At 33.5% G+C, this 26644-nt stretch overlaps 1 protein-coding gene across 1 annotated transcript in view; it reads right to left on the reverse strand.

Moving 5' to 3' along the window:
• Positions 1-5708: 5708 nt before the first annotated feature.
• Positions 5709-26644, reverse strand: part of RGS18 (regulator of G protein signaling 18) — a 41644-nt gene continuing 20708 nt past the window's right edge. Inside the window, exons 5-7 of the mRNA XM_047841496.1 lie at positions 26438-26499; positions 8646-8812; positions 5709-7176 (exon numbers count right to left, since the gene is read on the reverse strand). Of these exons, the coding sequence (XP_047697452.1) occupies positions 6919-7176; positions 8646-8812; positions 26438-26499 (487 nt within the window). The 3' untranslated portion in view covers positions 5709-6918. The remainder of the gene's footprint in view (positions 7177-8645; positions 8813-26437; positions 26500-26644) is intronic.

A 26644-nucleotide genomic window follows, 5' to 3' on the forward strand; every position in this document is an offset into this window, starting at 1 on the left:
TCTTTCTTTAAAAAAAAAAATTTTTTTTTTTGAGAAAGGGAGCACAAGTGGGGGAGGGGCAGAGGGAGAAGTGCAGAAGATCTGAAGCAGGTTCTGTGTTGACAGCAGCCGGCTGATGTGGGGCTCAAATTCATGAACCATGAGATCATGACCTGAGCTGAAGTCAGGCACTCAATTGACTGAGTCATCCAGGTGCTCCAAAGATTTTATTTTTAAGTAATCTCTCCTCCCAACGTGGGGCTGGAACTCACCACCCCGAGATCCAGAGTCACATGCTCCACTGACTGAGCCAGGCAGGTGCCTCTCCAGAGCATTATAACTAAAAATATACTGACTTTTAAAAGCCATTATTGTATACCTCATGTCTATCTTTCTGCTTTTGGACTTCCTTTACTCTTCCTCATCCCTTATCTTCATACCTTGTAATCCATTAATTTTTTTCACATACTGCTTTTAGGATTTACCTCAAGTATATTATCACCTGTCATGTTTGAGATTTGGCTATATTTTGTTCATGGCTTTATTGCTCTAGTTCAAATTGATATTATAAATTATATTTTTAAAATAAAGAGAATTTATTCTTTCCAAACTTCAATATTATTTTGAAAATTTAATTTTTTGTTATCAACAAACAGAATTCTCTTAATTAATATTCATGTTTATAATCCATCATTAGAATGATGACAATAGATTTTAGAACAATTAGAAGGAAATATACACGTGCACTAAAATGCTTGTTCTGAATTGAAAGATTAGGTCTTTTTTCTTCAATTTATTTTCTTCATACATTATATTTGTCTTTAAATCATATGTAGAATTAAAAACTGTTTCTCTTAGATATGTTTATAGTACTTTTTAAAACCATGATGTGATGTCAGAGATTGTGATTCATATTATGATAATTTTCAGTTTTCTATAATGCATTCTTGTTTTCCAGAATGTATACATTGCTTTTGTTGCCAATATGCATGTTCTTAAAATTAAGATATTTTCCCCCCATTTAACCTTTACCGATGACTTCAAGACCACTTGGACATGTTTCAAATATTTGCTGGAAAATTAGCTGAGAAAGATATTTATTAGCTGAGAATATGATATGTTCTATGATAATTATGTAATCTTATGTAATCTTTCTGACTCAGCCATTCAAGAAAATGGAGGCCCCAATCTAAGTTATTCCTAAATTTCTAAAACATTCATAGATTCTGTATGAAAAGTGAAAAAATGAAGATTAAATGATATCATTTCCTTTCTTAGGCAGATACAGTTGCTAAACACAATACTATTTGCAATATTCAGGGATTTAAAAAATGCTTATTTTTATATGATTTTTAAAGCACAAAAATTACTATCTTATTGATTTCTCTCTATTTTTATCTGTTTAAATAGAGATTCTAATTTTCAAGTCAAAATTTTTTGCAAAGTATAAATATTGTCTTATATCACCCCAAACATTTGCCTATAAGACTTTCTTCAATGATGAAGAAACTGTGATACTGTGTGGCAGAGAGAATACAGTTTACCCAGTAGACTGAAAAATAATGGTAATTATTATTATTTTTTTTAAAAATCACACTACTGGTATATTTATATATATGTGTATACCATCCTGAAATCATCTTTTACTTACAAATTCTTGGCAAAATAGCCATCTGGAGAAAAAACAAACAAGAAAATACACTATAAATGGCTAGCAAATAATGTTAGTGGACCAAATTGCAAGGTTATTGTTTCCTTCATAAGCATGTGATTCCTTTTAGAGAATGTTAATTTTATTTCACAATAAATATGCTTATAAATAATATAAATAAGTAAAATGTTATGGTTTCAATAATGATTTTTCAATGAATATTTCATAATTTCAGATATCATTCATCTGATTTTTTGGTTGATATTCATTTACCAGAGTCTCAATACTCTGCTTGTCACTTTCTATTAAAGATCTACTTCCAAAGCCTCTATGTTAAGTAATTTTTTGTCAATAAAACCTAAATACTTTTTTGAAATCTCCTACTTAAAGGTAGCCTTTAATGAATCAAATCATAATGTGAATGAAGTCCATTTATCTCTTCCATGAGATCTCAGGTTTATAAAGACAAGCATTTTAAAGCAAGTTTCAATGGCAAGATAACAATTCAATATCTCACCTCATACTACAAAATATACTCAGACGTATTGTGAAGACACAAAGGTATGACTCCGGTGTTTTGTTACATCACATGAAAATGTCTGGCAATTTTTTAGAGATAGAGATAGCAAGATATCTGTGACTGTTTTGCATGTTGGGTTGAAATGACTAGTTTATGTGTTTGCCTACATAGGAGTATCATCAGGTGTAATATCCTCAACAATATACTCTATGTTTTTCACTTTTGCATTCCTACCATCCAGTACAGTGACTGGAACAAAGGTGAAGTATAGCCAATATTTATTGAACTTCAGGGGTTCTGTATGATAAAATAAGGATAAATTAGGTATAGAGTATTCCAAACTATAGGTTATTAAATAAATGTATTACAGATATTGTTAATACTGATTTGACATCATTTGAATTCATATTTAAATATTCTAATTTCTCTACAGGTAACAATAGTTCAATGTTCAGAAGATAATTATTGGGTTTTACATGTTGATGGCCATCTTTCCAAATATTTTCTATCTCCTTCCTTGCTCTAGCAAAAAGAATATTTATTTTGATTATTATTTATTTTCTGTGTATTGCTAGTGATATCAGAAATGGACTGTAAACAGACTATCTGAAAGTTAATACTGTTGTGTTTACTAAATTTGTGATATTTTAAATATTTCCCTTGGTTATTACTTCTAAAAGTTTCATTTCCACTCTACAAAATTCAATTTGAAGGTAAGGTTCCACAAAAAATATGTGTATTTTCTGTAAAATGGTCATATCTTTTAAAAGCACAGTTAATACTGGCTCATTATTTTTCATATGCAATATTTTTCTACTTATGCTGTTCATTTTTCTCTATTGTTCCTCAAATGATATGATTTTTTTAAATGTTTAGATTTTTTTTTTACTCTACAAAGGACTTTTGTACAATCAGTTGTTTATAAAATAAAAACACATGAAATTAACATAACCCCTCAGTCTTAAATAAAATGTATTCTTAGATATGTGTATGCTTTTAGTTCCTCTTTCATTTTATAAAAGGTGCATGGAATTTGTACAAGTTAGTGGGACTACTGTGTTTCTCTTAAACAAGTGAAGAAATTAGCTATCCAACTCTTAGCTTCAAAAGATAAATGATATCTGCATCATCAGTCATGGATGGATTTACTATCTGGCATAAATATGAAGGAACATCTTGTGTAAAGCATGGCTTTTAGCTGAATATTGTATTATGCAAATTTTATCAGAGAACATACCATGAAGAAAGTTTCTTTCTCTCTCCCTTTCACTCTGCTTGATTCACTTCTTAATGTCCAGCAGTTAACTGTACCAGTCAAACACAAAGTGTTCAATAAATATTTGTTCATTCATTCAACATGCAACAGAAGCTGGGTTTGGCTATGTTATATTATCTTTAATTTTCATTATTGAAAAGATTCCAGTTAATGTTTATGAATAAACCCATGGTTAAATTGGCAAGGATCTTTGTATTTGTTTTCTCTTTTATAGATAGATAATAATTAAAAAGCAAGGGAATTAAATAGAAGACCAATCAATGTAACAAAATGAAAATAAAATTAATGTGTTTAAATTTTAGCTAATGTTATTGTTAAATCTGTGAGCACTTTTGGATCTTTAATATGCTTTGTCCTTTTTTTTTCTCCTAGAGAAGGACTTCATTGCACATAATTAATAAGTTAAGTTTTTTTCAGCTTTTCTTTAGAAGAATATTTTAGCTTATAATTTTCTAATATTTTTATATGACTAAATGTCATTACTTACTTTTCAATGGAGGGAAAATTTATAAAAGATTAGGTGAGAGCAAGAACTGTTCTCCCGCCCCCGTATTTTATTCAAGAAAAATCTCATTATTCTCAAGGAACATATATTTGTTTTTAACATAAACATTAGGAAAATTTATATCATAATTACACTGTGATACGTAAATATTGAGAATAATTCCGATATTTTAATGTTCATGCACTAACTCAATGAATCTATACTTGGCACTTTACAAATATTTTAAAATTTAATCATCTTAAGATCACTGTGAATGTTTATTTCAATATCACAAATGAGAAATTGAAGTTCAAAATATTTAGGTATATTTAGGTAACTTTCCCAACATACCACACTTGATAAGTGGCAGACCCAGGATTCAAATAAAATATGCCACATTCAATTAAAGTATGCCTTTATTCTTTGCTGAAATGTGAATTTTCCTCATAATGCTTCCTTTTGCTTCCATTTGATTCCATATTCACGTATTGAATTTCTATTATATACAAAACATGGCAGCATAGGTATTGACTTTTGTCTATGGACTTCAAGATACTCCAAATTATCTTATTCAAGCCATTTAAAGACATTCTGTTTTATACATATGATCAGTCAAAAAAATGTAAGCTACATTTCCTGTGGTTTCTTTCCTTTCATGTATTTCTAAGTTTTCTATAAAATTATTCCTATTAGACCAATATCCCATATTAACTTTTAGTCTGAAGTTTTCCTTCATTAACTATACATATTTGCCTCTTTTCCTTCCTTGGGCATTAATCAAGAGGTGCTTTGGAGAATATCAGGTGATGTACTTAGAATCAGTAAATGTAGGGACCATAAAGAGGATTAGAATTAGAAATGCTGAGCCCTTTTATTAAACAAAACATGGTTAAGATAGATATGTTTAGAAGTTAAATGAATTTCTGAGGCTTATACATCTGCTTAGGGAGCCCAGGCACTGAGGTTCTCAAGATCTCAGACTTTTATTATATATTTCTGCAGTTCCTTCAGCCATTGCTCAGTACTGTCTGCACAGTTTTACTCAGCTTCTTTCACTTCTCCAAATGTTTATTTTGTTTTCTGTTTGTGGCCACATTATCCTTGGTATGTTTTTGAAGGGTCCCATTGAATATTTTAAACAAGATATTGGACACATCTGTGAAGTATTACAAATACAAAAAAAACCCTACATAATATGTATTTGTAGTCCTAGAACAATGCTGTTAAAATCAGCCCATGATTTTTCTGATGATATCAGAAAGCTTGCAGGGATGCCTGGGTGGCTCAGTCGATTAAGCACCTGACTCTTGATTTCAGTTCAGGTCATGGTCTCATGGTTCATGGGATTGACTCCTGTGTCTGGCTCTGTGCTGACAGTGCAAAGCGTGCTTAGGATTCTCTTTCTTTCCCTCTCTCTTTGTCCCTCCCCTGCCCCTCCCCCCCCCACATGTGCTGTCTCTCTCTCAAAATAAATAAATAAACATAAAAAAGGTACCTTGTATCAAGTCTTAACTGTGCATGAGGCAATCAGACAACAAATAAAATACAAATCACCCAAAGAAAAATTAAAAATCACTTTCTTGGTTGATTTTTGAAAAGCATGATACCTTGTTTCATATCTATAACTGTATAAAGAATTGAATTAGCATTAAGATCAGTGACAAAACATTTTAATTCTTTCTATTCCATTATCATTCTAAAATAAGAAAATGTCTATGTGTAATTTGATGACAGAAAGAATATTCAATAATTAGCAAGAACACTTAATGGTAAAATAAACATTAACTGTACAAAAGAAGAAATTAAAAAATATTTATTACAATAGGTAATCCATGATTTTTATATTTTACATTTCAACTAATATAACATTTGCCAAAGCCAAATGTCAGACATCTTTAATTATATAGGCATTTACATGCAGCACACATTGAAAATTATATATTTCCCTAACGTAGAGACATATATTTATTAGCATAATCTTATTTTGAATAAGATAGAATTAAATGATTCAATGAGACTTGAAATAAGAACATGATCAATGGGGAACACTTTCTTTCTATGAGCCAATGTAGCAGATGCATGAGTCTCCAGGCCTTTGACTCCTTGCTTTTTTACCTCCTCTCATTTCTAACTTTCATCCCAATCCTAAAAGTCTAAGCATGAAACCTAACTACAGCTGGGGTAAACTTCCTCTGGGTGTCATTCAAACCACTGACTGCCACTATTTTAGTAGCAGGTTACTTATGTTAGCAGGTAAGAAGATGCTCCTAGTCTCAACCTGGAGCTATGTATGACCTGGTCATGTTTCTGTGACCACCAGAAATGTGCTCCACTTATTGGGTAAGCCCATGTTCATTTAGGAATGAGCCCACATGTGGATCCTATTCTCAGTTATCAATATGGGTTATGTTGAACTTGGAAATTCTATAGATGTGAATGTGTCTTCCCCAAAGTTCCCGTTTCTGGTTTATAACTAGAGGTGATACAATGCTTATTCATGAACCAGTGTTAGTAACACAAGAGCAAATGACTGTCTCTTCCTATTGTAGAACCAGATCACTTCTACACTCTCTATGACTGAAAGAGAAAGAAAGAGTCTTCATCAGTATGGAAACTGTGTTCTGAATATATGGATATCTGAGCAGTAAATTGTTTAATCTAGAAAAATAATCCAAAGTAGATATTGGGTCTAACCATTGACAATTTTGCAAAAGCTTAACTTTAATTCAACTTTACAGTCTCATAAAATATTATTACTTCTTTACTTCTTTTTAATTAAGTAATGTTTTTGTGATTATGAATGGAATGAAGTCAAATGGAAGGTTTTACAGAATAAATTGGCAGATATAGTATGTGTTGTTAGAATGTAAGTTTTGATTTACATTTTAAAAATCCATTGACATGGTGTATTTTATTTTAAAAGATGTACCCACTTGTAAAAAGTAAATATTCTATATCTTAAAAGCAGATTACAAATTTGCCATCAAAATAAACAAAATTAATTTTCTTTATAACCAAATGGCAACATCTGACTTGACATCCTGGAACTCAGCACAGGTGAATGAGCGTGATCGTCTTCTAAGATTTGTTGGTCTCTGAGGTCTTCCTTCTATCAAGTCTAAATAGATGTCAGATTTCAGAAAACGTGTGTAACTGTCTTGTTCCATAAGCTGATACACTCTGCTTTGTGCAGCATCAAAGCTGTGTAGGGTGGGTTGGGTGATGCTCTTAGTAATAACTTCTTTGGTGTGAAAATCAAGGTTAACCTAGATGATAATAATAACAAAAAAGCATGAATATGGTCAATCTACTTAAGTAAACACCTTTGAAAAACAAAGTGCAGGACTGATCCAGTGTTGGAGTGGGCATAATGTACTTGAATGCTTGGGTGATTTTCTTTGTTATGGGTCTAGGGATCCAATGATTTACTCTGGGTTGGCATTTCATGAGGGTCTTCTCTTCCTACGCTCCTGGTCCTTCTCACTTCTGCTAATTTAAGATAATGAAACATGGTAAATATCATAAAGACCATCAGGGTAGCTCATTTTCAAAGTGGAAACTAAGCTTCACAGAAATCAAATTATTTTGAGTGAGGGCAGTGAGTTTGGGGCATATCTAGGATTTCAATGTGGGGCTTTTTTTTTTAAATCACCATGCTCTTTTCATTTTATTATGATGCTTTCTTACAAGCAAATGTGTGCTGAAAATGGAGATCTTATAAAGATATAAAATCTTTCAATGGTTTTATGAAACTACTACTGCTATATCTGATTCTGGTAGAGGTGTTTTCAGGTAAGGGTCCTTCCTTTTCCCTCATAGATAACACCATAAAACTAGCTGTTTTTAAAAATCCATGTATAAGGTTGGCCATGGGAAAAACAGAATAATGCACTGAAACACAGAACCAACTGAAACATGCTGAAACAAGAAAAACAGTCATCATTCCATGTGAAATGATATCCACATAGACGATGCTACCTCATGGACGATAGTAATTTATAGTAAAACAGAACTCTTACCAGTGATAGACTACCAGTTCTACTCCTTTAGCGAAGAAACACTATTTTTTGAACACACAGAAATATAGAAACTCTATTTAAATTACTTTTGAGGGTAGTGAGGTAATATTGGCTAGTTTTATAGCTATTGTTTTAGTAGTTGTATCACACCGTTATCTCACACTGAGCTTATGGTCAAAGAAAATCACAACTGTTTTTTTACTTGAACCATTGCCAAATTAGTTTCCCTCAACTATTTATTATGAAATTTTCTTTAGTCTATCTTAAAGTGGAGGAATAATTATTTTGGGGCAATCAAAACTTTGCATTGGTAGATGAGTTCACACTAAAATGGCACATTATACAAACTTCTTAATTTCTCTTGCCTTCCTCACTTATAGAAATCATTAGTTTTGATGAGACATTGCTTATATTGCTTATATTTAGGTTATTAATATGGATAAGTGAATGAATCTAAATGTTGCAAATAATTGCATTGACTCTTAGTCTAGAATAAAAATAACCCCAAGTAATAACTTCAATTATAATTTTATTTCCATTGCAAAGTCTTATAGTGAATTTTGTTTGTATGTAGGAATTTACATTAATACCCATTTTTACTTCAGTGAAATATTGACCTTTTGGTGGAATGTATGAGGATATCAATTTGATCAAGGCAGACTTTCTCAAAAAATTTTTCAAACAGTTTTAAATTTTTACGATCATCTTTACTATACCTCTTGTGGAGCATCATTCTGTATAAATTTTTCATATATTGCTTTTGCTTTAAGGATAATTTGTTGAGGGTCTTCGCTTTTTTTGAAATCTTCACAGGCTATCCAAAATTCAATGTTTTCCTCACTGAATTCAGTTTTAAGAAATCTGGTAAAAGTCTCTAGTCCATCTACCAAGAAAAGAAGTGATATATTTTAACTAAAAAATATTAATTAAATGCTGAGAAATTATATTACATAATATTATTTTTTACTCCAAATATTTATTTAAATTCCAGTTAGTTAACATGCAGTGTCATATTGTTTCTGGTGTGCAATTTAGTTATTCATCACTTACATATAAGACTTAGTGCTCATCACAACAAGTGCCCTCCTTAATATCCATCACCTATGGAACCCATCCCCTGCCCAACTCCCCTCCAGTAATGTACTACTTGATATTAAAGTACATTTGCAAATGTTAACAGAATAACTACCTCTCCCCTCTAATGCAGTGAAGTAACACACATCTTGAAGAATATAATGAGGGACATCATGTAAATAATCTTCACAATTATAAAAGGTAAGTATCATTCCTGTTGAAATGAGGCTGGTATCACACTTAGATCTGAGTAAGAGTGACAAACCCCTATTCAGGACCTTGCTTGGGTTTCTTTCAAATCTCTCAGCGCCTCTCTCAGAGGTGTGGGCGTTATTCTACAGAGTCAAGAAACCATTCTATCTGGAGTTCATCCCAATTCTAGACTATGCTTTTGTATACAGGACCCTGGAATTCCCTATCTAAAAGCTCTGTGTTACCAGGGTTTGCATGGTCTTCTTTCCCTAAATTCATCCACTAAAGGCACACTGACTCAATGGTATGTATATCCTTAGGACAGGACTTGGATCTGCAGGCTGGGGTGTCCAAAAAAATGTACAAAAAGAACTTTCACAGTGTGGAACCAAACCATGAATGGAAAGAGAAGAAAGGCAGTCCATCTTGATAGAGTAGAACTGTAAAAAGTCTGAGAATTTTAAATTTAAACTTAATGGTTACACAGTATATTTGTCTAAGTAGAAGGATGAAATATATACATTTTTGACCGTTTGTTAGCTTGATTTATAGCTCTTAAGCATTTAGACATTTAGTATGGGGGTCTCCATTTTTACTTTTTTCCTGAGCTCCTTCAATGTTAGTCATTGGTATCAAGCCTTTTGGAAGATAACCCGGTTTCAAGTTCATATTCAGCCAGTTACTATGTGGTCCTGAGTGAAATACTTTTCTTTCATTGCCTCATTTTCTCAATATTTAAAATTAAGATAATGATGATACCTACTAGATAGGGCTGTTTAGAGAATTAAAAGCATTGATTTCAGGTGAAGATGGAGAAGGAGGACCCTAAGCTCATTTTGCTCCATAAATAGCAACCACATCAGTGTAAATAACCAAGAGAATGACCTCAGGACTGGCAGAACAGACACTCCACAGCTAAATGTAGAGAATGTAGGGAAGAGGACACATTGAAGTAGGTAGGAAGGAAAGAGACATAGTTAGGAGTCAAATGGATCCATACGATTGTAGGAGGAAGGGATGCTGAAGGCCCTGAAAGGGGAGAGAAATGGACCCTCATGTCAGGCACCCCAGGCTCAGCCATAATAGTATAACACACATAGCACACATAGGAGACACTCCTAATGCTCCAGGTTCTGCTGAACAGGGAACATTGCACTATAGGGAACCACAAGACTTCCTCATAAGGCCATTACTTTCAAGAGCAGATCTAGCTGACTTTCCTAACACTTAGAAAGATATACATAGAGCTAGACAAAATGAGGAGACAGGGGCTATGTCCCAAATAAAAGAGCAGGACAAAATAGAAAAATAGACTTGGGGAACTCAGCAATACCATCAAGTATAATAACTTTTTCATTATACAGATCCCAGAAGAAAAAGAGAGAGAAAAGGGGGAAGAAATTTTATTTAAAGAAATAATAGCTGAAAAATTGCCAGTCTGGGGCAGAAAACAGAAACCTAGATCCAGGAAGCACAGAGAGACCCAACAAAATCAACCCAAGGAGGTCCACACCAAGACACATAGAAATTAAAATGGGAAGAAGTAGGGATAAAAAGAGAATTTTAGAAGCATCAAAAAAAAAAAAAAAAAAAAAAAGGAAAACAGTTACATACAAGGGAAACCCTAAAAGTCTATCAGTTGATTTTTCAGCAGAAACTTTGGAGGTCAGAATGCAGTGACATGATATATTCAAAATGCTAAAAGAAAAAAAACAAAAACAAAAACAAAAACCTGCAACCAAGAATACTCCATGCAGGAAGGCTAGCATTCAGAATAGAAGAATAGATAAAGAGATTTTCAAACAAACAAAATTTAAAGGAATTCATGACCACTAAACCATCCCTAAAAGAAATGCTAAAAGGAACTCTATGAAAGGAAAGGAAAACCATAAGTAGAAGTAAGAAAAGTAGAAAGCATGAAAACAGTAAAAGTAAGTATATCTATAAAAAATAGGTCAAGGGATTAAGAAAATAAAAGGATGTTAATTATGACACAAAATACAAGTATATCACTAAAGTAAGTCAGCAAACCATGAGAGAAGTAAACAAGAGAGGAGAGAATTAAAAGTGTTAAAACATGCAAAGTGCTTAAATCAGTGACTGGCACATAGTATGTATACTGTATGGGTTTCAGTGGTGGTGGTGATGATAATGGTCTTGATGACTATTATTTATTTAAGGTTCAGTCAGGTTAAGTTTTCATAGCTAGAATGTGGCAGGCTTAGAATTCCTCTCTAAGACAAACTGACTTTAAAACTAGTGCTCATTCAACTTTTTATGATATTCTACTTTTTAAAAATTTTTTTTAGATTATATATTTATTTATTTTGAGAAAGAGTGCTCTGCACTGTCAGCAGAGAGCCTGATGTGGGGCTTGAACCACAAACTGTGAGATCATGAACTGAGCTGAAATCAAGAGTTGGATGCTTAACTGACTGAGTCATCCAGGTGTCCCTGATAGTCTACATTTTTTGGCCTATATACATTTTAAAAAATTAAACTTCTTTATTTTGAGAAAATTATAAATTCACATGTTGTTGTAGGAGAACAGAGGTCCCATGTACTCTTTACCCAGTTTTCACCAAGGTAACATCTTCCAAAACTATACAGTTGTTGTTGAACAATGCAAGGGTTAAGGGTACCATGCAATCAAAAATCCACTTGTAAGTTTTAACTTCTCAAAAACTATCCTGCTAATAGTTTACTGTTGACCAGAAGCTTTACAGCTAATATAACCTGTTGATTAACACACATTTTGTATGTATGTGTATCACATACTGTATTCTTACAATAGAGTACGCTAGAGAAAAGAAACTATTATTAAGAAAATCATAAGGAAGAGAAAAAATGCCTTTATAGTATTGCACTGTGTTGATTGAAAAAATCCAAGAGTAAGTACACCTGTGCATTTCAAACCCATGTTGTTCAAGGGTCAAGTGTAATACAGTAAGTATCACAAGTAAGATAATAATATGCCACCATTTGTTTAACTATTTGCCCATTGAAAAACATAAAGAGGCTGGTTTTCTTAAACGTATTTTACTTATTAGAATTATTTTATCCATGGATTATTATAACAACTTTCTAATTAGTGACCCTGGCTCCAGAATTCCCTTATTTCTTCCCACAACCTCTTAGTTCATTATCCACAGTCTGGTCAGTATTATCTTGCTAGTATAGACCTTATCATGTTTCTTCGCTGTTTAAAATTTTCCAGGTGCCCTTCATCTCTCTCCACTCTCTTTTTCACATTTTAAGATCCAAGAACTTAGAACATTGTGCTATAGTTGCTTGCTTGCTTTTATATCTCATGCTACTTTTTAAGATTCATGAGATGAAGACCCTTGTCCAATTTGCCACCAAATGTCCAACATGAAGAAACCATTCAATGATTACTTACTGAAATAAATGATCTACAAATAATTAAATACATGAGAAAAAATTTCATTAAAAATAAAAAAGTTTTGGAAAATGTTTTGTGTTCTTCATAAAACATCAATTCTATAATAATTAGGAAAGAAATTGTTAAAGCCAGTACATATAAAAAGGCAATAAACAAAGAAACAAAACAAAAAATCTTGTCATATTATAAATATGGATACATAAGGTATTAAATTAATAATATATTCATTTAAAAGTCAAAACTTATCTTAGCCTATTGTTATTAAATATTTAAGTAATGTTCTAATTTCAAGCTTGTCAGGCAGAATTTTTATTATAATTTTACTTGTTTGAGCAAACAGAAAGGGAGAGAAATGGCAACTGATGCGTTTTATTTCTGAATCTCTATTACTAAGTTGGAGGTTGGCCTCATGAGTTTTGCCAATGTGAGCCTTCTACTGAGAATTGGGTCCATGGTGTGTTAACAAGATGACAACATCAATATTCACAACCTTCAAGGTTAGAGTTTGTGGTAAATGCCATCCTATGTAATTTCAGACAAGCTGAAATATTTTCCTGGGGGTACATTGCTCCCTTTTGGATATCACTGTGGGCTATTCAAGCATATTTCTAATTCTATTTTGTATTCCTAACTTTGGTCAACTATCTTATTAAGTAAGTTTGTTTTTATCCCAAATTCTCCAGTGAGCAACACATTAATTTATTTAAAACATATTTATTGGGGCGCCTGGGTGGCTCAGTCGGTTAAGCGGCCGACTTCAGCTCAGGTCATGATCTCGTGGTCTGTGAGTTTGGGCCCCGTGGCGGGCTCTGTGCTGACAGTTCAGAGCCTGGAGACTGTTTCAGATTCTGTGTCTTCCTCTCTCTGACCCTCCCCCGTTCATGCTCTGTCTCTCTCTGTCTCAAAAATAAATAAACGTTAAAAAATTTTTTTTAAATAAATAAAAAAAAATAAAACATATTTATTGAGTGCTAATTATATCCCAGACAATGTTCTCAATACTGAAGAATCCAGCTAAACAAAGTAGACAAAGTTCTTGATTTAATCTACAGAGCCCCATGTTAATAAGAAGACATATTTACTATTAAACTATAAATAAGAGGGCCATGACAGAGTAGCAGGAACCCAATTTGCCCTCTGACTATACATAACCATAAAACTTGACCCAGTATCAAGGCAGGAGTTGTCAAGCATAATACAACTGGTAATAGGAACTGGAAACAGTGTGAGAAAAGAAACATATGAAATGAGCCCTTTCTGTCTCTCTTTCTCTCTGTGTTCCTCTCCCACCCTCTCTTTCTCTTTCTCTCTCTCAAAATAAATAAATTAAATTAAAAAAAAAAAAAAGAAACTGACCATGAAGTATCCAAAATATTGGAAGTAGCATGCAAGGACAGTAAAAAAGCTATTATTAATTTGTTGAAGAACATAATAGTTAAGGCATAATGAGTAAATAAATGCAAAAAACTCAGCATAGAAACTGAAACTACAGAATCAAATGGAAATTCTAGATCTGAATCTTAAAAATATCTGCGGTAAAAAGTTATTGAATGGGCATGACAACAAATTAAAGAAGAAAGGGCAAGTAAACTAGAACAGAGTTGAATAGAAATTACTTAATCTAAGGAAAAGGAAAGGAGGAAAAGAATAATGACCACACAAAATTATGGGACAACCAGGAAATAAGATGTAACCTATAGATTCCATTTATATCAATGATGACATTACATTTAAATGGACTAAACATTCTGATTAAGAGTCAGAGATTGTCAGATTTTATTAAAAATTAAAACGACTATATATTGGCTATAAGAGACACATGCTAAAAATAAAATACCAGGAAGGTAGTATAAAAAGATGAAAATGATTCACAAGGTGTTTTGCATAAGAAATCTGTATAAAAACAATTTGATATGGCTCTCTCTCAGTAGAGAGGGAGGGAAGGAGAAAACAAAACAAAACAAAACAATACAAAACAAAACAAAACAAACCCAAAAACACAATTTGATGTGGCCTGACACAGTGACTTCAAAGTAGCGTCTTTCCATTTCATAATTGTAAAGTAGTAAATAACAATTCTTCCTATACATGATCTTAATTGTAGACCTTTAATATATGAAGAGCTTTAATAAATGAAGCAAACTGGAAGAACTGAAAGAAGTAAAAAAATTATAATATAATTGTAGATTTTAATTATATTCATGTATAAATTTATAGAACATGTAGACAGAATATTGATAAAGTAATGTAAAACATTATCAAACAAATTGACCTAATTGCTAATTATAAAACACTTATAAAATTCAAGAGAACAAGAAAAGATTATCCAAGACAGACCACATACTAGATAGGGTATAAAATAAATCTAAACAAACTTCAAAAGACTGATACCTTACAGAGTATGTCCTTTGCCCACAAGGGTTTTAATAAAAAATTATAACTAGTAACATAGCTATAAAAGTCTCTATATATTTGAAAATAAAATACGCACATAAATTCATAGGTCAATATGGAATTACATGAGAAATTATGATATATTTACAATTGTATTATAATGAAAATATGGCACATCAAAATTTGTGGGGTAGAGTTTAAACAATATTTAGAGAAAAATTCATTACATGTAAAGTTGTACTAATAAAAAAAGGGTATGAAAATCAAGATTTAAGTTTCTACTTTAAGAAGCTTGAAAATAAGAACAATTTAAAACCACAGTAAGTAGAGAGGAAAAATAATTAAAAACAGAGCAGAAATCTATATGAAGGAAAAAAAAACATAGAGAAAATTAACAAACGCCAAAAGTTGGTTCCTTGAAAACGTTAATAAAATAGAACCCCTAGTAAGCCTGCTTCATAGTAGGAAGCAAATCAGGGATATTACCACATATCTGGCAGATAGTAAAAAGACTGTAAATATTATGAATGACTTCACACCAATAAATGTAACTTAAATAAAATGAGAAAATCATTAAAAAAAGAAAACCTACCCAAAATGACACCGAGGAAGTGGAAAATCTGATTGCCCTAATCCAATTAATAAACAGATTTTATAATAAAAATATTCTCTTTTCTCCCTAAAAAATTTTGGTCCCAGATTTGGTGAATTTTATCAAACCTTTAAGAAAAAGTGTTCTAGTGGTACTTGGGTGGCTCAGGTGGTTGAGCATCTGACTCTATTTTGGCTCTGGTAGTGATCCCAAGGTCATGGGATGGAGCCCTGAGTCAGGCTCTGAGCTAAGAGTGGAGCCTGCTTAAGATTCTATCTCTCTCTCTCTGTCTCTTTCTCTCTGTTCCAACCTGTGCTCACATGTGTGTACTCTCTCTCTCTTTCTCTCTCTCTCTCTCCCTAAAAAAAGAGAGAAAGTATTCTAAAACAGTGGAGGGATGAATACTTTCCCCCTCATTTTAAGAAGCTAGGATAACTCTCATACCAAAACCTGCCTCCTCCAAAATAAATAAAATAAATATTAAGAAAGAAAGCAAAAAGAAAATTACAGACCTAGATCCCTCTGATCTAGGGTCACAGATGCAAAGAATCTGAAAAATATTCTGAAAAAGAATCTGAAAAAATATTAAAGACTTAAATTTAGCAATATATTAAAAGAAGCAAGCATTCTAGCATTATGGTGAAAAAATACTGTGAAATAAAGTGATAGCTTTTTTTCCCCCTTGATTCATTTTCACCTATATTAATTTCTTATACTCACTTCTGTCTAGCACTATTCCTTATGGTCAGTGATGGTGTCTAATATAAAAAGTTCTGAGGCACCTGGGTGGCTCAGTTGGATAAGCAGGTCACGATATCATGGTCTGTGGATTTGAGCCACACGTTGGGCTCTGTGCTGGCAGCTCAGAGCCTGGAGCCTGCTTCAGATTCTGTGTTTCTCTCTCACAGCCCCTCCCCCACTGGCACTCTGTGTGTGTCTCTCTCTCAAAAATAAATAAATATTAAAACTTTTTTTTAATTAAAAAAAAAGTTCCATATTGAGTGAAGCAAGAAGAATGAATCTATTGGTAGAATGAAGGCAATTAAGAGATCTGGCATTTGTGACATGTTTAGAGGTTCTGAGGGCTAAGTGCTGCTTATATGCACTACCACATTTAGCCATTTAGCTTTTACAACAGTTGCTTGGGATATGTCTTATATTCATTTTCATAGATGAGGAAACTGAGTTTCAAATAAGTTCAATTTCCCCAGATCTCATTTTCAAACAACAAAACAAAAATTGTAGAAGTGTATCTGTCTCAGGAAGGTAACACTTCCTATGGTAGGCAGAGCAACAGCCCTCCACAGATGTCCATGCCCTAATCCCCAAAACCTGTGAATGCATTACCTTACCTGGAAAAAGTGAGTGTGGTTAAGGACCATGAGATGGGGAGAGTATCCTGGATTACCCAGATGGATAATCAAGTCCAATCTAAGCACATAAATCCTTAAAAGCAGAAAAAGGCAGAAGAGTGGGTCAGAGAGATACAACACAAGAAGGACTGTTAATGATTTTGAAAATGAAAGAAGATGGTCATGAGCCAAAAAATGTGGTGGCTTCTAGAAGGTGGGAATGGCCATCAGTTTAGAGCCAGCAAGAGAATGGAGACTTTGGTTCAAAACTACAAATAACTGAATTCTGCTAAAACCCTGAAGAGCAGGAAAGGGTTTCTCCCCTAGACCCTCCAGAAGGGACAGCAGCCTATTCACACCTTGACTTTTTTTTTCAATGAGACCCATACCATACTTCTGACCTACAGAGTTATAAGAGAGATTTGTGTTGTTTGAAGCCACTAAAGTTATAGTAATTTGTTACAGTAGCAATGGGAAACTAATACAATCCTCAAATGATGCTTTACATTTCACCATTTATTTCTCCTGTATATAGAACTTGTCCTCTTTGTCATGAAGCATCATTTTTTTTTAATATTGCAAGCAATTAAAACATACATTTGAGATACAGGAACAGAAAATGACATGACAACCTACAAGCATTTACAAAATATTGACTATGGCATCACTCCAACCACAACCATGACAAAAGAATCATGTCTCTACCCACTGCTCCTGCCGCTGGCGTTTTTTACTGAGATAAAGAGGGAGATTCTGCCATTTTTCTTTCTCAGTAAATTAACACTGAGCAGATGTTGATGGTTAACTGTTCGTGGAAAAACTAGGAAGACAAGCAAAGATCGGGCTTACAAGATTTGAGAAGCTATCAGTTAAGATTGACATGCAACTCAGAACTTGTCCACAGTCACTAGATGCTGGTAAGATAATTCCTGGTTAAACAGAACTTTCTTAAAAAGCTGTTAGTGCTAAGCAGTTCCTGAGTGAGTCAACAAATTCTTATCACTGAGAATAGCAAGAATGATCAATATAGGTGATATTTAACCACTTTCCTAATTTCTTTAGCTCACTTTGTGTTTCATTTTCAAGATTTATTTCTCATGTTGAGCGGTGTGCTTTTCTCAGAAGGTGCAAGGGAAATATGAATGGGTAATGATTCTCTGAAGCATTTTGATACACAGAAGCTTTTCCTCAAATTCCTAAAATGTATATGTTTCAGACTAAAAATAAAATTCCTGCTATCATGGGGCGCCTGGGTGGCTCAGTCTGTTAAGCCGCCGACTTTGGCTCAGGTCATGATCTCGAGGTCAGTGGGATGGAGTCCCACGTGGGGCTCTGTGCTAACAGCTCAGAGCCTGGAGCCTGTTTTGGATTCTGTGTCTCCCTCTCTCTGACCCCCGTTCATGCTCTGTCTCTCCCTGTCTCAAAAATAAATAAAACGTTAAAAAATTAAAAAAAAATCCTGCTATCTTACAATGAGACAATAATCTGTTCCAGGTTAAACCTAGTTTAGAAAGAGGAAATAAATTATAAGCTTTATTGGGCTTGTGAATAAAGTTACATTGACCCAAGTGAAGGAAAAAACTTTTCAGATTTCAATTTATTCTATCCACATGACATGTATAAGCATGATTGATCAATTTTTAAATGCCAAATTATTCCTAAAGTGAGTTAATAAATGTCATAATTTTGGGAGAATATGATCATTACTTTTCCTATTAATAGATCTCAATTTTTGCACTAACATCCAAAAGGGATCATCCATATGTCAGGCAACTGAAATTGCTACATATTAAAAATAACTTTCTTCATCTATTTTATTTATGAAACACCTAGTATGAGCCCGAGAACTGTATTATATACTGAAAATGCAATAATATTAATTATAATGGAAGTTTTGAGTGTTTGCTAAGGTCTTGGCACATTGCTATATGACTTTTATTAGTGTGGCTCCATTTAATTTTCATGTCAACCTTGTAGAGTAAGTCCTTTTATACCCATTTTTATAAATAAAGAAGTTGAGATTCAAAGAGTTAAGTTGCCCTAAATTTATAGCTGGTAAACTATAGAGCAGACGTCTGAACTGTAGTGTATTTTGTTCAAAGTTATAAACTGCCATAAAACAACAAAATCCCTAGTGTTGAGTAATATGAAGGTTAATGGACAAGGCACGCACTTATATACCAAGGACTAAGGAAGGATATTTGTGGGGTGATTTATTCTATTTGGAGCAGCCCAGGAAAATCAGCTTGTATGGAATTCAAATTGAAGACTTCAGAAAATAGCACAAATGTTTCTTAAAATACAGTCCTTTAGTAATTCATAAAATATGAGTGTTGACTATATGCCTGCCATTGTGCTCTGAAATATCATGCAAAAGGCCTTTGTTACCATGATTGGTCTTGAGTTTGATATGGACACTCAGAGTGAAGTCCAACTCTGAATAGGAGAAGTGCTATGTGCTAAAAAGTGCTGATAAGTGGGAAAATCAAAGTGAATGGATTTTGTTGGCATATATGAATACAATAAAGAAGAAGAAATACTGATTCAAGAAATGAGTTAATAATGAATGAGGGGTGGCTGGGTGGCTCAGTCGCTTGGACCTCTGACTTCATCTCAGGTCATGATCTCACAGTCGTGAGTTCGAGCCCTGCGTGGGGCTCTGTGCTGACAGCTCAGAGCCTGGAGCCTGCTTTGGATTCTGTGCCTCCCTCTCTCTCTGCACCTCTCCAGCTCATACTGTTTCTCTTTCTCTCAAAAATAAATAAACATTAAAAAATTAAAAAAAAAATGAATGAGAAGTAGTTCATTTTAAAAGTTTAAGTAAATTACTTTTTAAAAAGTAATATGCTTAACTAACTAGCATTTAAATAAAAACTTAAAAAAAAACAGTAAAAAGCAATGTTGTGAAAGATTATTCCAGCACATGAGTGACTTCCTGTTTCTCTTACTCTGGGCAGCTGCATTGTCAGGTCATCATGGAACCACTGCTCACACGGACGGAGTAACTGACCAAACAGTCCTTTAGAAGGCAGCAGTGGTGAATGCAGCTGCCATAAGTGCCTGATGGAACCTATTGGGATTAGAATTCACACTGGAAGAAGCTGGCTCAATGTGTCATACAAATATGAAACACTTGTGATTGCATGTTTCTAAATTAAAACGCTGGCATCTGTTGGAGTATTTTTCTGATGCCAAGAAACCAAATGAAACAAAAAGTCAAGAAACTCTGAAGTTGGAAGCTCAAGTACGGTATTACTAGGTTGCATTGTTTCCCCTTTAATATTGGGCTTTATAGCTCTTGACCCTACACAGAATGTTGTGGTTACTTTTGCAATAATGATTTACTTATGTAACCCATTCCTAGTTTTAACTGGATTTTACTTATTTTTATTCTTAAACAGATTAAGAAATTGAGTGTTTAGCTTGATTCAGCTTGACTCAGAAATTTAACTTTGCAGAACACTGGAATCCCTTATCTTGCAGAAAATCAGTAACCGAAAATCGGGAAGGGCAAGTTGAAAAGCCACAAGGTAGAAAGTGTAAGGAGAAGTACTCATTTCCTTGCAGCCTTTACTCAGTCAGTAATAAGTATTTTCCACAGTATAATTAGTTTATACTTTTAAATCAAGGGGGTGCAATGACCTATATATTCTATTTCTCTCATCTATTATGAATTATTCCCAGAATTAAGTTTATTTGAACCACAATTCAGGGTGCAAAAAGTCAAGCAAATACTCATTAATGAAAAGGTCAAAAATATTGGAATTATTTGTAATGACTGGAAAAAAGGGTGCATAGGAAAATATACAGTTATGTAGTGGAAAGATTTTCTTATTGATAGAGACTCCCCGCAGGAAATAACATCCTCTTTCACATCCTCAATTATTAATTATGTGAGATGGCTAGAAAAATCTCTATTTATGATCGATTACTCTTCCACATTCCAGGTGTATGCTTATAAAACCCTGCAAAACTTCTGATGTAGTTTACCAGGAACTAAATAAGTTCAAACTCTGACCTGTTATCTTCTCACAAATCTTGTTCTTCCACCTCTTTTTCTCATCTTTAAAAGGCACTGTCATCTTCCTATTTAATGTGGAATAAAATCTAGGGAACTTTGGCTCATCCTTTTTCTTCATCTCATATCTCTTCACCATCTCACTTTACAACACACATACACATTCAATCAATAACCAAGTTAATCCATTTTCTTTCCAAAATAGCACTTACTGTGAGGTTAGCTTTTATATTTGTAACAACCTTGTGGGTAGTCCATATTACATGTATAGAATTCTACCTTTCTGTCCATCAGAGTTTTCTGACAAACTCTTCCAAAATTTGTCCCCAACTTGATTTTCCAATGTGTTTTTTTAGTACTCTGCCTCAGTGAAAGATAACTGGTTGCTTTTCCAAGTTACAACAAAATCTCCAGCACTTTTCCTGCCTTTTTTTCTCAGCTCAGGAATTATTTTTTCTTGCCTGTTGAAACCTTGTACCCATTTATCCAATGTCTTTAAACATTTTTTGAAAGGCTACATGATACATTGCAAGTTATATAACATTTATAAAACTAGCTAATAATTTTCAAACATATATTGATCAACATCATGATTTTATTTTCAAAGATGTCTTACATGGAACATACCTATATACATACAAACACATCCATATATATGTAAGTATAATATATATGTATATATATATAACTTTATTGGTATTAATTGGTTTGCTAACTTCATATTAATAGCATTTACTTTTATAAAGTCAATCAGTGAATGAGGAGACTGATAACTATGAAATTGGTGATTATGAATTAGATATAATCTGACATTGGTTTTTGATTTATTCATAAATTTTATTTCTATTAAATAGCATTTGGAAATTATTGATTTTTGGAGGGCCACCTGGGTGGCTCAGTCATTTGGGTGTCCAACTTCGGCTTATGTCATGATCTCACCATTCATGAGTTCGAGCCCCACATCAAGGCTCTGTGCTGACAGCTCAGAGCCTGAAGCCTGCTTTGGATTCTGTGTCTTCCTCTCTCTCTGCCCCTCCCTTGCTGTGTTCTGTCTCTCTCTCTTTCTCTCTCAAAAATAAATAAACATTAAAGACATTAAAAAAAATACTGATTTTTATATGTATAGTTAAATTATAGACTTTTATGATTCATTTCACAATTCCAGACAAATTCGTCAATAAACGGGGATGGTGGAAAAAATGTATCCTAATATCTGTATAGAAACAAATGAGGAATATTTTATTTTAGAATAGATTTGAATTTACAGAAAAGTTATGAATATAGTGCAGTTTCCTTATATCCCACAACCAGTTCCCTCTTATTATTAACATCTTACATTGGTAAGGTACATATATGATCATAAACAAATACTGAAACTTTTTACTAACTAAAGTCCATACTTTGTTTAGATTTACTTGTATTTTATCTTCTCGTTTTTTTTTTTTTTTTAATTTTTTTTTTCAACGTTTATTTATTTTTGGGACAGAGAGAGACAGAGCATGAACGGGGGAGGGGCAGAGAGAGAGGGAGACATAGAATCGGAAACAGGCTCCAGGCTCCGAGCCATCAGCCCAGAGCCTGACGCGGGGCTCGAACTCACGGACCACGAGATCGTGACCTGGCTGAAGTCGGACGCTCAACCGACTGCGCCACCCAGGCGCCCCTCTTCTGTTTTTTTAAAAGAGTAAAACTACATTTGAAGAATGAAATTTGGATAAAATAGTGGAATTATTAAATACTCCATGGATTCTGTCGCTTCCATGGAAGATATAGTAAAAATCATGCTTTTTCTGTTTTAGTCTTATCTGTCTATTGTGTGTCACTCTCAGCCATGCTTCCTTTTTCAAATTATGTTTCTCAACAAAGAATTACTTTCTTTTTAATTCCCTAAGTTAAACTGGTTAATGCCCCACGTCTATGATCACTCTCCACTTGGGTGTTCTCTCTTCTTGTCCAGCTGGTGAATTTTGATTAATCCCCTAAAATCTAGCGTAAGAACCATCTACTCTGTGGCTCCATTTCTAAAGATACTAATAATCAGCATACAGTGCTTTAAATATCAGCCATTTTTGTCAAACTAAATACTCATATTTCCATCGTATTTTGATTTTACATTTTGTTATGTATCACTACATTTCCTATTTGCCTAAATTTAATACAATCTCTATTTCCTTTATATAGACATGACATATAGAATTTGAGAAACTTACTCATTTAACCAAAGGGGAATTACATAAAATTTGATAGAGTAAGATCTTTCTTTAAGTGTGTGCATATGTGTGTGTGGGGGGGAGGGTACTAATGAGTAAGATCTTTCCTTTTTTTTTTGGTCTGGAGTCAAGTCAGTAGAATTGAGCTGAATTTAACCATTGTAACCAAAAAGACCTTTTTAGCTGATTATTTTAAGCTTTATTATTTAATATTATGATAAGCTTTGCAATTAAAAATAATTGGATTTTGAGGGATTGATTAAACGAATACTAGTAACATAATTTTTTTGTGAATGCCATATAATTTAATTAGCACTTTGATCATGAACAATGATAATAATGTCCAAGTGGGTCAGTGCTGACTTTTGTTATCATGTTGAACTCTCTTGATTCAAATTGCTATTTTACAGCTCTTTAATATTTCCACCAACAGAGAAAAGAGAGACAGCAGCAGATTCAATTTTTTCCATTCAGGTTTGACTACTTGCAAAGCAAAATGATTACAGAATGCCAGGGGAGAATTTTCTGTAGGACTAATTAGCCTTGCTAAATCTTTCTTCTCTCTGAGTCGTGAGAATATGATGAAATTATTATGTACCAATTTATTAAGTTCAATAAATAAATACAGCTTATATATTTCTTTTAATTGAAATTTAACCCTGTTGGGAATGAACTGGAAAATAGAAAAAGATTATTAAATTCATTGTTGATAATTCTAATTTTTTCAGAATAGCAGTAATAATTCACATTTATGGAGTGTCAGTTACTGGTTTCGTATTCATCATCTCATTTAATCCTGAGAGAAACCCATTCCTATTGGAGTTAAGGACACTGTTATCTCCATTTACAGTTGAAGAAGCTGAAAGTCAGAGACATTAGGAAGCTTAACTAAGATTATGCAATCATTATGTAGCTGAAGAGAACCAGAACTCAAATGTCAAAGGAAACGTGGGCTAACATTTTCTTCGCAACAAATTTGGTTATATTATTTAAGAACTTAATATTTATCAAGTGATGGACTGGGCTGAGCCTCCACAGATGAAAAGACATCTGCTCTCTTGTAATAAACTATCAAATTCCAGAAAGAAAGAAAAAGAAAGAAAGAAAGAAAGAAAGAAAGAAAGAAAGAAAGAGAAAGAAAGAATTCCATTCCTTTTTTCTCTTGCTGTGACTGGTGAAGAGAATAAAGGGGGATGTGTTCAAATGTTGGAAATACTAATAAATAAGAAAAGAAACAAATTTGGGGAGCATAATTAATGATGGAGGAAAGTTTTATATATTGTTGTAATTCGTCTTAAGAACTGACAAATTCCTGAACCAAGACAGTGGACTTAGTGAGAACAAGACAGATTTGACATATATTGAGCAAGAATTGGAATAATAGTTAAAAAATGATTGGATATCGGGGATGAAGAAAAGTGAGCAGTTGAGGAAAGAGATGTTTAAATTACTCTTCTCCAAAATATGGACTGATACAGTATTAAGGTGAAATAAGGAGAAAGGAGTAAGAAGTTACTTTTTTTTTAGCATCAACTTCTTACTTATGTCATTTTCATTGATTACATTCTTGCTTAAATGTAAGCCTTGGTTTTTCTACCTATATTTTTCTTTCTCTCAGTCCATATTACAATTCAGAAGTAGAATGTATTTTCATTGGAAGAGGGAAAGTATTCAGGGATGGTGTACAGAAATAGAATTCTTGTGTCAGTAAATTCAGGGAAGCATTAACAGAACACCAAGACCTTACAGAGATGGACAACTAGGAAGGAGAAAAATACAGAAAATGAAGACAGACAAGAAAAGTTGGTGTTTCGTCAAACAGAGCACAGTACTTGAGGCTGAATTACAAGTAGTGCACTCTTAGCTGTCCTAGCAACAGAAACCTCTTTTTCCAACAGAAACCTTAGAATGTGAACTCCACTAGCAATACTATAAACAGTAGAGTGACAGTACAGTAGTTTAGCTAGCCTCATCTTGGAATGGTCTGGGCAAGAGCAAGGAGGGTTTGTGTTTTAGACAAAGAATGAGGTGAGGAACCAGGAAAATTTTGAGATACAAGTAAAGGTGGTGCACTTGAGGAAGTGTGTAATGGTAAAGTGTTTCTGAAACAACTCTGCTAGGTTGCCGAAAATGATCAACCCTGTGGTTCATAGACCCATCGTTTACTCAGTTAAACTTATCAATTTTGCTTCGTGAAAGGAATCATGGACTCAATAAAGACAAAAAATGCTCACACCCCTGCTGCTTTATGTAAGTTGACACTAAAGAGTAACAATCTAGGCAGCCTATCTTCTGACTCATGCTTTATCATAGTGTTGAATAGTCAAACAAGGACTCAATATTTGTCCTCACCTTCCATGTCACCTACAAAAGTCATCATAAGAGATTATTGATACAAAGAGTGGAATATTTACAAAATTTGGAAAAATAAGTATTTTCATGAGGGTTTCCTGAATTTCCAATAAAAGAATTTCTTTACATTTTGGATCACTTAAAAATAAAAGTAACATAGGATAATCAAGTATTTAAAAAAAAACAAGGATTGGGAAACCTGGGTGGCTCAGTTGGTTAAGCAACTGATGTTGGTTCAGGTCATGATCTTGAAGCGTGGGACTCTGTGCTGACAGCTTGGCAACCTGAGCCTGCTTCGGATCCTGTGTCTCTGTCTCTCTGCCCTTCCCCGACTCATGCTCTGTCTCTCTCTCTCTCAAAATAAATAAACATTAAAAAAAATTTTAATAAAGAAAAAAAAGGATCTTAGGGTCCCTGGGTGGCTCAGTCAGTTAAGCGTCTGACCCTTGATCGAAACTCAGATCGCAATCTCATGGTTTGTGAGTTCCAGCCCTGCATCAGGCTATGCACTGTCAGTGCAGAGCCTGCTTGGGATTCTCTCTTCCTCTCTCTTTCTGTCCCTCACCTGCTCTCTCTCTCTCTCTCTCACACACAAAATAAATAATAAATAAATATTAAAAATTAAAAAATCCAAGGATCTCATTAAAAAAATCAATAAATGAAAAATTTGAAACTGTTAATCATGACACAAAGAGGTAATATTTCAACCACAATAAGTATTTCTCAGTAAAATTAGAATATTGAAGAAATACTTTCCATTTATTGACTATTCTTTTAGTTATTTCTCTTGATCAGAAACTCAGATTGCCGTCAATTACCAATCAGACTACATTTTTATTGCAGCCTATTTTGTATAGTTACATGCATATTTTGTGCAGTTTTCCATTAAGATGTAAAGCATTTGGGGAAAATACCACTAACCTTTATGGGAAAGCAGTTTGTCAAATGATTCACCCCATATCACTGCTTCTTCAGGGGAGACTCTGTTCAAGAAACAAAATGTTTATAATGGAGTATGCAGAAAGTCTGTTTATGGATCTGCTGTAACATATGCTATTACACTGCTCTTTTCAGTCATATTTCATGGGGTTTCTTCTTTTATTATTATTCAATGAAAGTTGTTTTTAC

Source organism: Prionailurus viverrinus, chromosome F1 (genome assembly GCF_022837055.1).
Source record: "Prionailurus viverrinus isolate Anna chromosome F1, UM_Priviv_1.0, whole genome shotgun sequence".
Taxonomy (NCBI): domain Eukaryota; kingdom Metazoa; phylum Chordata; class Mammalia; order Carnivora; family Felidae; genus Prionailurus; species Prionailurus viverrinus.